The sequence below is a fragment of the Blastomyces gilchristii genome, assembly GCF_000003855.2.
Source record: "Blastomyces gilchristii SLH14081 genomic scaffold supercont1.7, whole genome shotgun sequence".
Taxonomy (NCBI): domain Eukaryota; kingdom Fungi; phylum Ascomycota; class Eurotiomycetes; order Onygenales; family Ajellomycetaceae; genus Blastomyces; species Blastomyces gilchristii.
The window spans coordinates 2,805,753-2,817,705 of NW_003101676.1; the positions used below are offsets into that span (position 1 = coordinate 2,805,753).

General features: G+C 39.2%; 4 protein-coding genes across 4 annotated transcripts; 2 read left to right on the forward strand and 2 right to left on the reverse strand.

Annotated features, from left to right (window-relative positions):
* Positions 1 to 1,066: 1,066 nt before the first annotated feature.
* Positions 1,067 to 4,423, forward strand: BDBG_04388 (chromo domain-containing protein). The gene is made up of 7 exons (XM_002625473.2): positions 1,067 to 1,389; positions 1,461 to 1,596; positions 1,659 to 1,701; positions 1,761 to 1,840; positions 1,901 to 2,249; positions 2,321 to 2,346; positions 2,407 to 4,423. Exons 1-7 carry the CDS (start codon positions 1,383 to 1,385, stop codon positions 2,423 to 2,425), a joined length of 660 nt encoding a protein of 219 aa, XP_002625519.1. The 5' UTR covers positions 1,067 to 1,382; the 3' UTR covers positions 2,426 to 4,423.
* BDBG_04389 (transcription factor Rap1) lies at positions 2,722 to 7,102 on the reverse strand. The gene is made up of 7 exons (XM_031721647.1): positions 6,621 to 7,102; positions 5,559 to 6,453; positions 5,188 to 5,452; positions 5,040 to 5,125; positions 4,740 to 4,983; positions 4,362 to 4,667; positions 2,722 to 4,297 (listed from the first exon to the last, which is right to left on the reverse strand). The coding sequence occupies exons 3-7, from the start codon at positions 5,314 to 5,316 to the stop codon at positions 3,236 to 3,238; spliced, it is 1,827 nt and encodes a 608-aa protein (XP_031578289.1). The 5' UTR covers positions 5,317 to 5,452; positions 5,559 to 6,453; positions 6,621 to 7,102; the 3' UTR covers positions 2,722 to 3,235.
* On the forward strand, positions 5,482 to 7,181 carry BDBG_04390 (DHHC zinc finger domain-containing protein). The gene is made up of 3 exons (XM_002625475.2): positions 5,482 to 5,747; positions 5,825 to 5,978; positions 6,037 to 7,181. Exons 1-3 carry the CDS (start codon positions 5,659 to 5,661, stop codon positions 7,033 to 7,035), a joined length of 1,242 nt encoding a protein of 413 aa, XP_002625521.1. The 5' UTR covers positions 5,482 to 5,658; the 3' UTR covers positions 7,036 to 7,181.
* Positions 7,182 to 11,213: 4,032 nt separating this feature from the next.
* BDBG_17043 (uncharacterized protein) lies at positions 11,214 to 11,895 on the reverse strand (the record flags this gene model as incomplete). The annotated part of the gene is made up of 1 exon (XM_031724851.1): positions 11,214 to 11,895. The coding sequence occupies exon 1, from the start codon at positions 11,679 to 11,681 to the stop codon at positions 11,214 to 11,216; it is 468 nt and encodes a 155-aa protein (XP_031578290.1). The 5' UTR covers positions 11,682 to 11,895.
* Positions 11,896 to 11,953: the final 58 nt, after the last annotated feature.

The following is an 11,953-nucleotide window of genomic DNA, read 5'->3' on the forward strand; positions in this document are numbered from 1 at the left end:
GAATGAGCACCGAGCGGAACACACATCTTGCTCCCCAGACTTGTCTTGGCGACCTTGATCAGGTTTTCTCGATCGTCTAAGGAGAACTTCATCTCATCGCTGATTCGGTCTAGTTCCTGAACAGCGATATCACAGGCCTGGTCATAGCCATCAGCTATTCTAATGGGGTGGATGCCCTTGTCAATTAAATCGGCAGCCTGTTCCAGAAGGGCCCCAGCTAGGACGACAACTCCAGTTGTTCCATCTCCAATTTCGTCATCCTGCGATTTCGAAAGTTCGACAAGAAGCTTGGCAACATTGTTCGATATTTCCATCTACCACCAAGAGTTAACAATAAGGCCCATATGTGTTGAAATGTCGAAGAAATTACGGACCTGAGAGAGAATGGTAGCTCCATCGTTTGTGACAGTGATATCCCCATCCGGCGAAATAAGAATTTTATCCAATCCACGTGGGCCCTACGAGTGTCTTTTAGAATGATGTATCGGTGATAGTTGACCGGAAAAAGCCTTGCGCACCAGAGATGTTTTCACAATGTTCGACACTGTCTTCGCGGCAACGATGTGTGATTTGACCGCTTCAGTCCCGCTCTGTCGTTTCTTCTTCCCTTGGCTGCAGTTTCACACGTCAAAAGCTTGTCTCTATATAATCCTCACGCAGATTGGGCTTTCAGGGACAGTTGAAACATACTCTCGAACAACGATAAACGGCCGCCCTTGCTCATCCTTCACAACAGAGGCTATTTCCAACCACGGTATTTTGTTAAAATTCAGGGGTTCTCAGCGAAGATCCGAGGAGAGAGGTGAGTAATATACCTTGGGACATATCAAGCTCTGTTTCCCGAGAACAAGTCAGTGATGTTTATAAAAACGATACCAGCTCATGGAGGGGCATTGACATACGCATCGCCATATTGAAGGTGGACCGCTAGGCGGTAGAACGCCTTGGGTTGAGATATTCCGAGAGTATAATAGAAGCGAAATAAATCAAAAAGTCCACAAAGAAGCTACAGATTGTTGAGAATTGGAGTTAGCGGAGTCCGAATGCAAGACTGTCTCTGCTGCTGTCGGCATCGGTTGATATGCGGCGTTGACGAAGTGGAATAATTTCTGGATTATGTAACTAACTAACTAACTAACTTAGTCTAGTCACTAGTCAAACTTCCTTCCCGATCCGGATGTTATTTTAGTTCCCAACCACCTCCAAACAACGCGCGCAGTTGCAATTCGCGACCTGGATGTCATCGCCTCAAGGAGAGAGGAAAATCCCATTATAGCTCAATAGAGTGACGGCTGGCTCAGCTTTTTATTCACAAGAATATCTCTACTACTAGGACTGGACGCGGATTTGATACATTCCCAGCTACTTGTGTGGATTCAATCATGCCTCGTGAGTCCCTTTTTGCGCCGTCCTGAATTGGGGGCTTTGACAATGCGATTAACTGTTACTCTTCTATATAGCTGCCCTTCAATCGAGCGAAGATGAATCTGGAGGGGAATCTATCCCCTTCAATGAGCCCGAAGACAAGCTACCGTCCACCAAGAAAACGGCCGAGGATGAGGACCAGGACGAGACTGGTGAAGAGGACGACAATGTGTAAGCAAAAGAAGCAATGCAAATGCTAAGACATGTTTCCTAATGATTTCCGTCTTGTGTAGATATGTCGTTGAGAAGATTATGGGACATGAGTTTGCCAAAGATGTGGGTATCGAAAAGCGCTCTCTATACAAAGGGTGGGATCAACTGACAAAAGATTCCAGGGCACTCTACTGCTCCAGGTAAAATGGAAAGGCTATGAAAATCCAGAAGATCAGACGCTTGAACCAGAGGAAAATCTAGTGTATTCCCCCTAACTGCCCCCAACCCCAATTCCTAAGGCCAAAGCCTAACATCATGTTAGAGGGGGCGCCGAGGATGTTATGAAAGAGTATTTCTCCTTGATAGGCGGACGACCTGAGAAGTCGTCGAAAAAACGGAAGTCCATTACGACGTCTACACCCACACGCGGCACGGCGGCCAGCAAAAGGTCAAAGACATCTCGCGCCTCGGAATCGAATGAGACACCAGAAACGGAAAATAATGTTGCGGATTGGGTACCGAAAACGAAGAACTGGGATTCACAGGTCAAGTCCATCGATACAATAATGCGCGATCCACCCACAGGTAATTTATTTGTGTACCTCAACTGGAATAACGACAAGAAAGCCAAAGTCTCGATTCAGCAATGTTATGAAAAGTGTCCGCAGAAGGTATGCAATGTCGATATTTTGCTGTCAAAAGTGCTATCGTGATGCTTGATTAAACTGATGCGATATCCTAGATGCTACAATTTTACGAACAACATTTGTATGTACCATTAAATGCTTCCCTCCTAACATCTTGAACGCCATGCTGACTTTCATACAGGGTTTTCAAGGACGCTTAGTCCTATGCTGCCCCACTAGCCTTGACTCTTTCCTACTTTATATTGTCAAGGAGGTTACCAAACGGTCGTCCTCTTGGATATATATCTCTATCATGAATTTTCTGCACTCCTCTTCCTGGCTGGCGGTATGTCAAGACAGAAGGTGCCGTTTCCGGACCGACCGCCGTGAAACCCAAACCAACTTTCTACCCTTATCTTTCATATCCGCAAATTTCTGGTACTTTGTAACGCAACAAATAATTCGGAAGGTGTTTTCCCCCCGTGTGATATTGGTTAGTGATTCAAGGATCATGGAGAAAAAAAATTACTTCCCAATACTGTGTTCTACTATATCTTTTAGCTTTTAGTCTTGGCTTTGTCGTTACTCTTTTACTACCATGGCTGGCTTTCTTTCAACTTTTAAAGGACAGGAAAGACAGGAAATTGAAGTATCTGTAATTCTTCTCGCCCTTTATTGGCCTTCTTTTCAATATTTTGTGCTTTTCTAGGCGTTCTTCTTCTCTTATTTCCTAGTCTTCTTTTATTTTCATCTGCTTCCTAGCTCTGGTCTTTTGATTTTATTTAAAAGATGAATTCCTGAGTTCTCGTTTGGGTGCTTTAAATTTAAGCAAGCTAACGTTAGTAATGGGTGTTTATTGATAATTTAGCATTTGACCATGTAGCGCTTTCAGCTTCAAGGTATCTTGGAATATGAACTTGTATATAATTTTTTCGGCTTCAATCCCACTGACGGTCATTGGATATCACAAACCAGCAAAAATGAAAGGAAAGAAGGGCGCCGAGAAAATGTCTTAAATGAAGCGTCTTCCATCACTCGGCTGGGTCCTCCATTTGGATTATCACCTCTCTGCGGGTCATTATATACTCAAACCGCGCATTGAAAAGCTCATCCCCATGCTTCTGCAGCACAGCCTCAATGCCCTTCGAATCCGGCGCTTCAAGGCATTCATCGTCTTCTTGCGTCCAAACCCCTCTAACATTATCGGGTATTCCCTTCCCAGCTGCCATCGTCTCGAGCACTGTATCAGCTAGATCGGGGTCCATCGTGGTGCAGGCAAGAGCCTCGAGCACTTGCTGCTGGGTGTATGCATTGCGGCCAGTGGTTTTGGAGGCGATCCATTCGTCCATGTGCTCGATGGAGGGTTGATCATCCGCCGAGGATGAGGGTCCGTTACCCGCGCGCGCATCTCCATCTGTAACTGGGGTTGGCTGGGGCGTTTGAGAGCCGTTTAACTCGCCTTCGCGATCTAGGAGCTGAGGAGGGGTTTGATAATGACTTTCCAAAGTCTCCTGTCGAAATTGTTGAGGGGCAGTTTCAAAACGTTCCTCTGATGCTGAGTTGGTGGTGGACACCGCACAGCTTGCGGAGCCGGACTTTTCGCTGTTACCGGGATAGGGGGAGTCGAATTTTGAATGTGTGCTTCCTTCCCGAGTAGAGGAAGAGCGAGAGTCTCCTGGCGGACGCTTCGAAGTCACTATTTTATCGGATTGGATGCTTGTAGCGGATGGAGATGCCGATGCTTGGGGTATGTGCCCAATAGTACTTCGTTTTCGACGTTTCGCGGAGCTAGATTCTATTCCGGTGGAAGGGATATCTACTGCGCTCTGCCGTCGTTTTCTAATATCTATGCGCTGTTTCTTCCGGGGAGTGAAATGTTGTGGCTTCCCACTCTCGGGAACGGGCAAATGGTTGTGGCTTTCACTACGTTGTCTCCTGGAAGATTCAGTACTAGGCGAAGGAGTGGCAGTTGCTTCATGGCGATTTGCTTGTGGAGTCCTGCGAGAGGGGTCAGGTTTCGATCTCCTTGCCTTGTACTCTGGAAGGATAACGTTATGAAAAAAGGACTTCCATTCCGCAACAGATTTCCCGGTCTATCGTAGTTCTAGGTTAGAAAAAGAGAAACGATGCACAATTAAGGATCTGCGGACGTCATACATTTTCAGCATACGCGGACCAGGCCTCACCTTCTTTGCCCTCTTCAATATTGAGAATATCCTTTACATGATTGAGTAAGTCCTCTTTCTCTTCTTTCGTAAATCTTTCGTATCTGTGGCTGCTCGAACCGGGAGCTCCGGCTTTAGATGTATCCACTGGGTGCCTCTCCTGGGTCCTTGTTTTTCGGTCTGCCTGGCGGGCAGATGACGCACTGCTGCTCCCACGCTCTGGAGCAACAGGTCGTGAGCGATCTTTGACCTTTTTCAGGTAACGATCACGCCAGGATTGAAACGTATGATGAGGATACTGAATTCATCCCCACTTAGTAGATATACCTGTAGTAGGCAAAAGCATTTATTCATTGAGAGCGAAAAATACCTTTTCTGCAAGTTGCTGATAGATTTTATTGCCTCCTATCCGCCCCCCTTTCTCTTCAAAAGGTTTCACCCAGTCATATAGAATTTGATCATCCTTCGCAGTGAAGGCAGATCTGTGGGACTTCGGGCGCGTGATGGTCGACCCAACAGGGCGGACATACATGGCCTCAGGACCAGCACGGTGGTCTTCTAGACTCTCCAATCTCCCGTTCTGAATGGACTTTTCGATATACTGGAAAGATATTCTATCAAGATGTTATCTAGGTGAGCAATAAACATAGTGTTACTGGGGTCTACGAACGAGCCAGGGGGGTTGTTCCCTCTCATGTGGTCCACAAGGAGGACATCAGCATCCTTTTCCAGGAGTACTACCTTCCCACCATTGGCCTAGCAGCAGTCAGCATTACAGTTTGTAAACGAAACAATGCATTTTGTTTGTATAGGCTTACTTGAATCTGCTGAATTATCCATGATCTGGATGGGACGGTTCTTGACAGCCAAAACTTTGTGTCTTTGAACAATCCACTAGTCATATTTGCATTAGAGACGCCCGAATAGACCACAGCGGGACCTGGCATATTCTGTATATGTCTTTTGTGAATAACCTCTCATATCAAGCATGGTTGGTACACTACCTATTCTGTAGGTTTCCGACATCACCACATCACCTGGGCACCTGTCAAGTCACGTGGAGATAAGGTTCTTATCAGCTCCCTGCGCCCAAACAACGAAAAGTTGCGCAAAATGTCAGCATTTATATCTCAAACAACACAACAACAACTTTACCTCGATATAGGGGATGAATCGGAGCTTTTCTGACCTCGGGATGGGCCTTTGAAGGTCTGGGTCTAGAGAAGAAACAATTTAAATTCTCCTTTGCGGCTTACATTTTCTTCATTAGGTGTCCCAAGGCAGGCAAGATGGGAACACTTGGGACTGTTGTGGTGGTGGTTCTTGTTTTGTCGTTCCTGACATTCGTTGCTCTATTTGGGAGACTCCCAGCCTTGAGGTATTCCACGACTTTGTCTTTTATAGAGTCCCTGTTTGTTATAATTCTGAATTCTAATAAGCTGGGTTTGGTTTCAGAAAAACTCCAATTGGTTTCCTGCATCGTATCATCTGGATCCATTTTCCCAAGCTTCTGCGCTTGGTTGATGGCGCCATTTGTGGAGGCCGGGTCTCACGATGGGGAAGCCGGTCCGGGAATTATTTACTATATGAAAACCATCCAGTGGTATTGGTACGTGACTATCCGAGTCAATAGTTTAAGAATCTCAGAGTTACTCATACGGCCGTAGATATTATTCCTGGTACTGCTCGTGGGCGCGGAAGTGATGTTCGTTCCAGCCGTCTGGCCAAGGATTGGGATATTCCACAAGCTATGCATTCCAGTCGTCGTTATGTTGCCGTATTGGTTCTTGTATAGCTCTGTTTTTACAACTTCCACTATCACGCGAGAGAACCTCCGGGAGCACATGCGATCGTATCCCTATGATCGAATTTTGTTTCATCCTGGCTATGTCTGTCGAACTTGCCATACTCTGAAGCCTGCTAGAAGTAAGCATTGTAGCATTTGCAATGTATGTGTTGCTAGACATGATCATCATTGTATATGGTTGATGAATTGCGTTGGCCAGAACAACTACGGCTATTTCTTAGCGCTCCTGCTATCGATGTTTGTGTTGCTCTCCTACGGAAGCTATCTGGGATACTGCCTACTCGATCGGCATTTACAGGACACATTAGTCCTAAGTTTTCCTACCGCAGTACATTCCAGACACTGGGCCAAAGGAATTGAATGGGGGTTGTATTTCCAATTCTGGGGATATGCAATTGCGGATGACATTATTGTTGGGGGGGTTTTCATGCTAGCTCTGCTTACCTCGCTGCTGCCCCTTGCGATGTTTCTTTACCATGTGTACTTGATCTGGAGCGGTATGACTACCAACGAGAGCGCAAAGTGGGGCGACTGGCGAGACGATATTGCAGACGGACTCGTATTCAAAGCAAGGAAAAGTGAAATATATCCCGAAAAGCATCCGGATGCGGACATTGTCGAACCATACGTTTCATGGCCAATCCAGGTTGACCAAACCCTGATTTTCACAGACGATGGACATCCCCCAAGGGTTGGGTTTAGTCTGGCTAGGGAATGTACCTCAGTCACCCAACCTGTGGATTTGGACGCGGCCCCCGATACAAGATGGATGAGAGTAAAAAGCCTGAAGGATGTGGTCAATATATACGATCGGGGGTTTTCGACGAATTTGAGGGAGGGGTTGCGTTTGCGTCAATGATATTTTCTTATGCTGAACGCGCAGCTGATGATCGTGTAATTTAGAAATTACGGAAATATCACTAGATTACTGCGTGCCCTACTGGATATCTGATATTTTCTTGGTCACAGTCAACTGCTTCCACGGGGGACGATATCACGTAGTTATATTCTATCATAACTGAAGTTAACTAGTATTCATGAGATTCAGATCTTTCTGAGCTTTGTGAATTTCTATAGACAGTTTATCTTTGCATTTATAAGAATCTTCTTGACTCTTACAGATATACTGAAGAATGAAAATAAGAAGAAGTCATTCTATAAATAGAGAATGAAAGAATTATTGAGAAGAGAGAGCTGTAAGAACTTTCTTATCTCAGAAGCTTATAAGATCTTTATAAGATTGAAACAGATATTTACAGATATAGTGATACTGTTTCACTTTGATTTCTTACTCTTAATCAGATTAAAGATAGATATCTTCTTCTTTACAATTTCAGAAATAGTCTCACAACTATAGTTAAATGAGAACTAGGTTTCAGTGATCTTTTTCTTATGAAAGATGTAATCTATGAAGATTAACTATAATATTTATAATCAAGAGTTTCTTATAATAGTGAAATTCTTTCATCACTGATATCACTACTTTGAGAGTCTTATGAAAGTGATTACTGTTAGAACTGATTATAATAGCTTATAATAGTTTACTTTAATTAAGAAACTCTCAAAGTAGCAGATTCACTGAGCTCAGAGACTGAGTGAGTTCTGATTCAAGATAGAGTATATCAAGAGAACTAAGAACTCAGCAGACAGATTCTCTCACAGATCAGACTATATTAAAAAGATTAGAATAACAGACATAGAAAGACTAGAGAAGATAGAAAAGCTTTATAGAATACTCAGACTGAGTGTTATAAAGAGATTAACTGAAGAGTCTCTTAATTCTCTATAAGAGAAGAGAGAAAAGAGAGAGAAGAAGTCTGTATAACTACTCTCTATAATACTGAAAGTTAACACTCTAAGAATTTCTGTAAGAATTCTTGAAGAGAGTATCTATAATCTGAAGAGTTTGTAGACTTTGAGAAGTATTACAGAAGATCTGATATAAGAGAAAACAGAGTATAAGTTTTTATAAAATCTTCTATTCAGATTATCTGAACTGTAATTAAAGAATAAATATACTCAGTATATTCAGAAACTACTTACAGCAGAGATTAATCTTACAGAAATAAAGAATTAAAGAGACTTAAATAATTTCTTATAAAGAGAGAGTCAGATTTATATATCTATAAATGAGTTTCTATATATAGAACTTATTAAAAGATATTATAACTCTTCTCTAATAAGTTATTTTATAGATACTAGAACTTATAAGTTACTTATAAGAAAATACTTCTAATCAAAGATATAAGAATTTATAAAGAAGATAGTAAATTCTTATACTATTTATCAGAATTTATAAATAGTATAGTTCAGATTATATAAAGAAATTACTTCTCTACTTATCTTATAGAAACCTTGAAAACAGTTAGAAATAAACACTCTTATAAGTCTCTCTGAAAGTAAGAATATATATAATATCTGCTTTAACAGTGTGCTAGTAATAGTGAATCACTTTACTAAGATGATATACTTTATATTCACTTATAAGAACTTAAAGTTAAAGAATTTAACTTATATCTTTATCTGTAATATAATCTAATTATATGAATTATCTGTAAATATTATCTTAGATAGAGAATTAATCTTTATAGAGAAGTTCTAATTTAATCTGATAATTATACTGAAGATCTTATAAGATTTAAGTACAGCTTTTTATTAATAGATAGATAATTAAATAGAGTATTTAATAAGTATATTAAAATAATATCTACAGTACTTTATTAATTACAATCAGAATAACTAAATATATTAATTATCACTTACAGAGTTTATATATAATAACTTAAAACATGTTAATATAGATAAAACTCTTTTTGAGATACTTACTAAGACTTATCTACAGATGATCTTGATAAATCTGTAAGAGTACACTATAAAGTATAATAATATCTGTGAATAAGCTAAGAGAATTCAGAATATTTAGAAGAAAGTCTGTGAATTCTTAAGAAAGACTCAAGAGTATCAGAAGAGATACTATAACTTTAAGTATATTATAAAAAGTTTTAAGAAAGATAATAGAGTCTGACTGAGTTTAGAAAATATTATTATATAAAGATCTAGTAAGAAGCTGAATCTCTTATAGACAGAGTCTTATAAAATTATAAAGAAAGTTAGTTTATAGTTCTATAGATTAAAACTATTATCTGAGTTATAGATATATAATATTTTTTATATCTCTTTACTCTATGAATATAAGAAATTCTTAGAAGAGAACTCTATAACTTATTACTCTATTTATAAAGTACTAGAGAGTGAAAGAGAATATCAGATTAAAGAAATTATTAACTCAGAGAAGTGAGATTATAAGCTCTGATTCAAAGTTCAGTAATAAGAGTATTCTGATAAGATGAATAAGTTTACTTAAGAATTATCTGAGTAGATAAGATATCTGTGAAAGCTGAGACATGACTTTCATACTATAAATTCTGATAAGTCAGAAAAATGCAGTCTTCACTAAGAATCTGATTATAATAAAGATATTAACACTGTTATTTATAAATTCTAGTCTATAAAATGATGAGTTTCTACTGAGATAAATAGTTCACAGTGTATATAAAGAGAAGAAGAAATTATATTCTTATTAAAATTAAAAAATAAGAAAACAGAAATAGATCTGTAAACATAATTTAAAGATTAATAAAGAAAAAATAAAGAAAATTCACACTTATATTCTTAATATCTGTAATACTTAACTTCTCTGTAACTATCAATTTCTCTCTTTAAAGAAATAGAGAGTATTATATCTACAGTACAGATAATTGTTACATTTAATACAAAAATCACTGAAAATGCACAGACTTCAGAGAAGTCAGATATCAGAGTATGTATAGTTACAGCAGAGTCTTGAAGACTGATTATCTATATATATAATTAGATACTTCTTATAAAGCTGTATTCACTCTCTTAGTTATGCTGAAGTATTCAGTCTGAAAACAATTGAGATATAGAGAGAGAGCTCATCTACTCAGATTAACTTTCATCACAAATTTATAATATTTATATTATCTTAATTATCTGAATTTTATAAGTATCTGAGAACTCATCTCTCATTGATAATGAGATTTCAGAAATGTGCTGCAGTGTGAGAACTGTTAATAGAGAATCTAGACATATTTACATATATCTAATCAGAGATTATATAAGTAAAAGAGAAGTAATTATAGATCTGTGAGACTGCAGAAGATATTAATAATATTAGAAGTTTTACAAGAACTATCAGCTAGAGTCTGTAAGAAATTACTTATAAAGAGACTTATAGTAAAGAGTAAGACTGCACTACTTAGAGTCAGAAACTGATCTGAGAAAGATATAAGATTAACTACTAATCTGAAGATTGAATACAGTGATAGAGCTGAAAGAGATGAAGATACTATTATAAACAGTGATATCTCTACTTCATCAGCCAGTAAAAAGTAATTAGAAGAGTCATAGAGATACTTATAAGAAGCTCAGCAGCAGTCAGACATTATTTATAAAGATATTAAAATTGAAAAAATTTTTATTCTTAAGAAGTTCTTAAATTAATATATGAATATTGTTAGAAACACTCTCTCTCTGTTATCTAAGTGAAAACACTTCATAGATGAATAATAATACTCACAGTTTATAAGAATAAGAGCTGTTATAGAAAAAGAGAAAAGAAGATGAGATTCTGTAAATAGATCTGAGATATTTATACTACTTTAGAGAGATTTATTTACACTGTAAGTGATTTTATAAAACAGTCAGATTACTCTAGTAAATAAAGAGTAATTATAAATTACAGATCTGAATCTTTCTATATAACTATAAAGAGTAATTATAGACTGTAAACATCTTGATTCTATAATTCTACAGAGTTAATAAAAGAATGAAAAATTCCTCACAATTCTACAGTATTAAAGAACAATGATTTGTGAGAATAAGTGAAAGATTAACTTATAAATACTTCTCTTTAATAAGAGTGATCTTATAGAGAGTGATTCATCTATGAGATGAATCTATGTAATAATCACACAAAAATCTTATAAAAATAATTGAGAGTCAACTGAAATTCTTCTATATGAAAGATGTGAGATGAACCTGTATAATAGTCAGAGAAGCATCATAGAAAGATTCCAACCGCTCCACCACGAACTCGCTCGATTTTTCGAATAAGAACCCGCCGATAGATCCATCGAAAAGCCCTCGATCATACGAGCATTTTGACCCCATCGCCGACCGCATACCCCGTGTGGTGGTGGAGTTATCCAGCCAAACGTGAACCAGACGTCGTTCGAAACTCCTGTGTGGGATTATCCCCCATTCTCCCCTACCACACCACAACCCCGGGCCAAATTGCCATACAAATTGTAAGGTGAAGAGACCTAGCCATATGCACCAATCTTCTCGATTTTGGAAGATCCCCGATCTGTAGTTGTGGAGATATCTGAGGAGCGACCTCCGCGAAAACCCTGTCCATCTTTGATGTTCCAAAACACCAACGCCAAGTCCCACCCTCGTACCGCCCTTCCTAATCTGGCCCATCCCCGGCAGAAAAATACAAAAAGATACCTCGGTGATAATATCAAGCACATAATCAACAGCCACTTCTGAAGTGCAACCTCCACGGTCTGTCTTCAGTGTATCTAGACATCAACACCAAGTCTCACCCTCGTACCACCCCTCTCAATCTGGCCCATCCCCGACAGAAAAGTACAAAAAGATACCTCAGCAACTGTACTTGATACATAATCGGCAGACACAACAACTATAAAATCAGTATACCTCAAGGTCTGACTGAGCCTTTGATCCCTGCA

Bases quoted from the DNA above. Each gene is read 5' to 3' on its own strand.
- BDBG_04388 (XM_002625473.2), top strand. The intron at 1,841-1,900 runs GTATTCCCCCTA...ACATCATGTTAG, and splicing joins GAACCAGAGGAAAATCTAGT to AGGGGGCGCCGAGGATGTTA. The intron at 2,250-2,320 runs GTATGCAATGTC...GCGATATCCTAG, and splicing joins ATGAAAAGTGTCCGCAGAAG to ATGCTACAATTTTACGAACA.
- BDBG_04389 (XM_031721647.1), bottom strand. From the start codon at position 5,316: ATGCCAGGTCCCGCTGTGGTCTATTCGGGCGTCTCTAATGCAAATATG. The intron at 4,984-5,039 runs GTTCGTAGACCC...ACATCTTGATAG, and splicing joins GGGAACAACCCCCCTGGCTC to AATATCTTTCCAGTATATCG. The intron at 4,298-4,361 runs GTATGACGTCCG...GAACTACGATAG, and splicing joins GGTCCGCGTATGCTGAAAAT to ACCGGGAAATCTGTTGCGGA.
- BDBG_04390 (XM_002625475.2), top strand. From the start codon at position 5,659: ATGGGAACACTTGGGACTGTTGTGGTGGTGGTTCTTGTTTTGTCGTTC. The intron at 5,748-5,824 runs GTATTCCACGAC...GTTTGGTTTCAG, and splicing joins GGGAGACTCCCAGCCTTGAG to AAAAACTCCAATTGGTTTCC. The intron at 5,979-6,036 runs GTACGTGACTAT...ATACGGCCGTAG, and splicing joins AAAACCATCCAGTGGTATTG to ATATTATTCCTGGTACTGCT.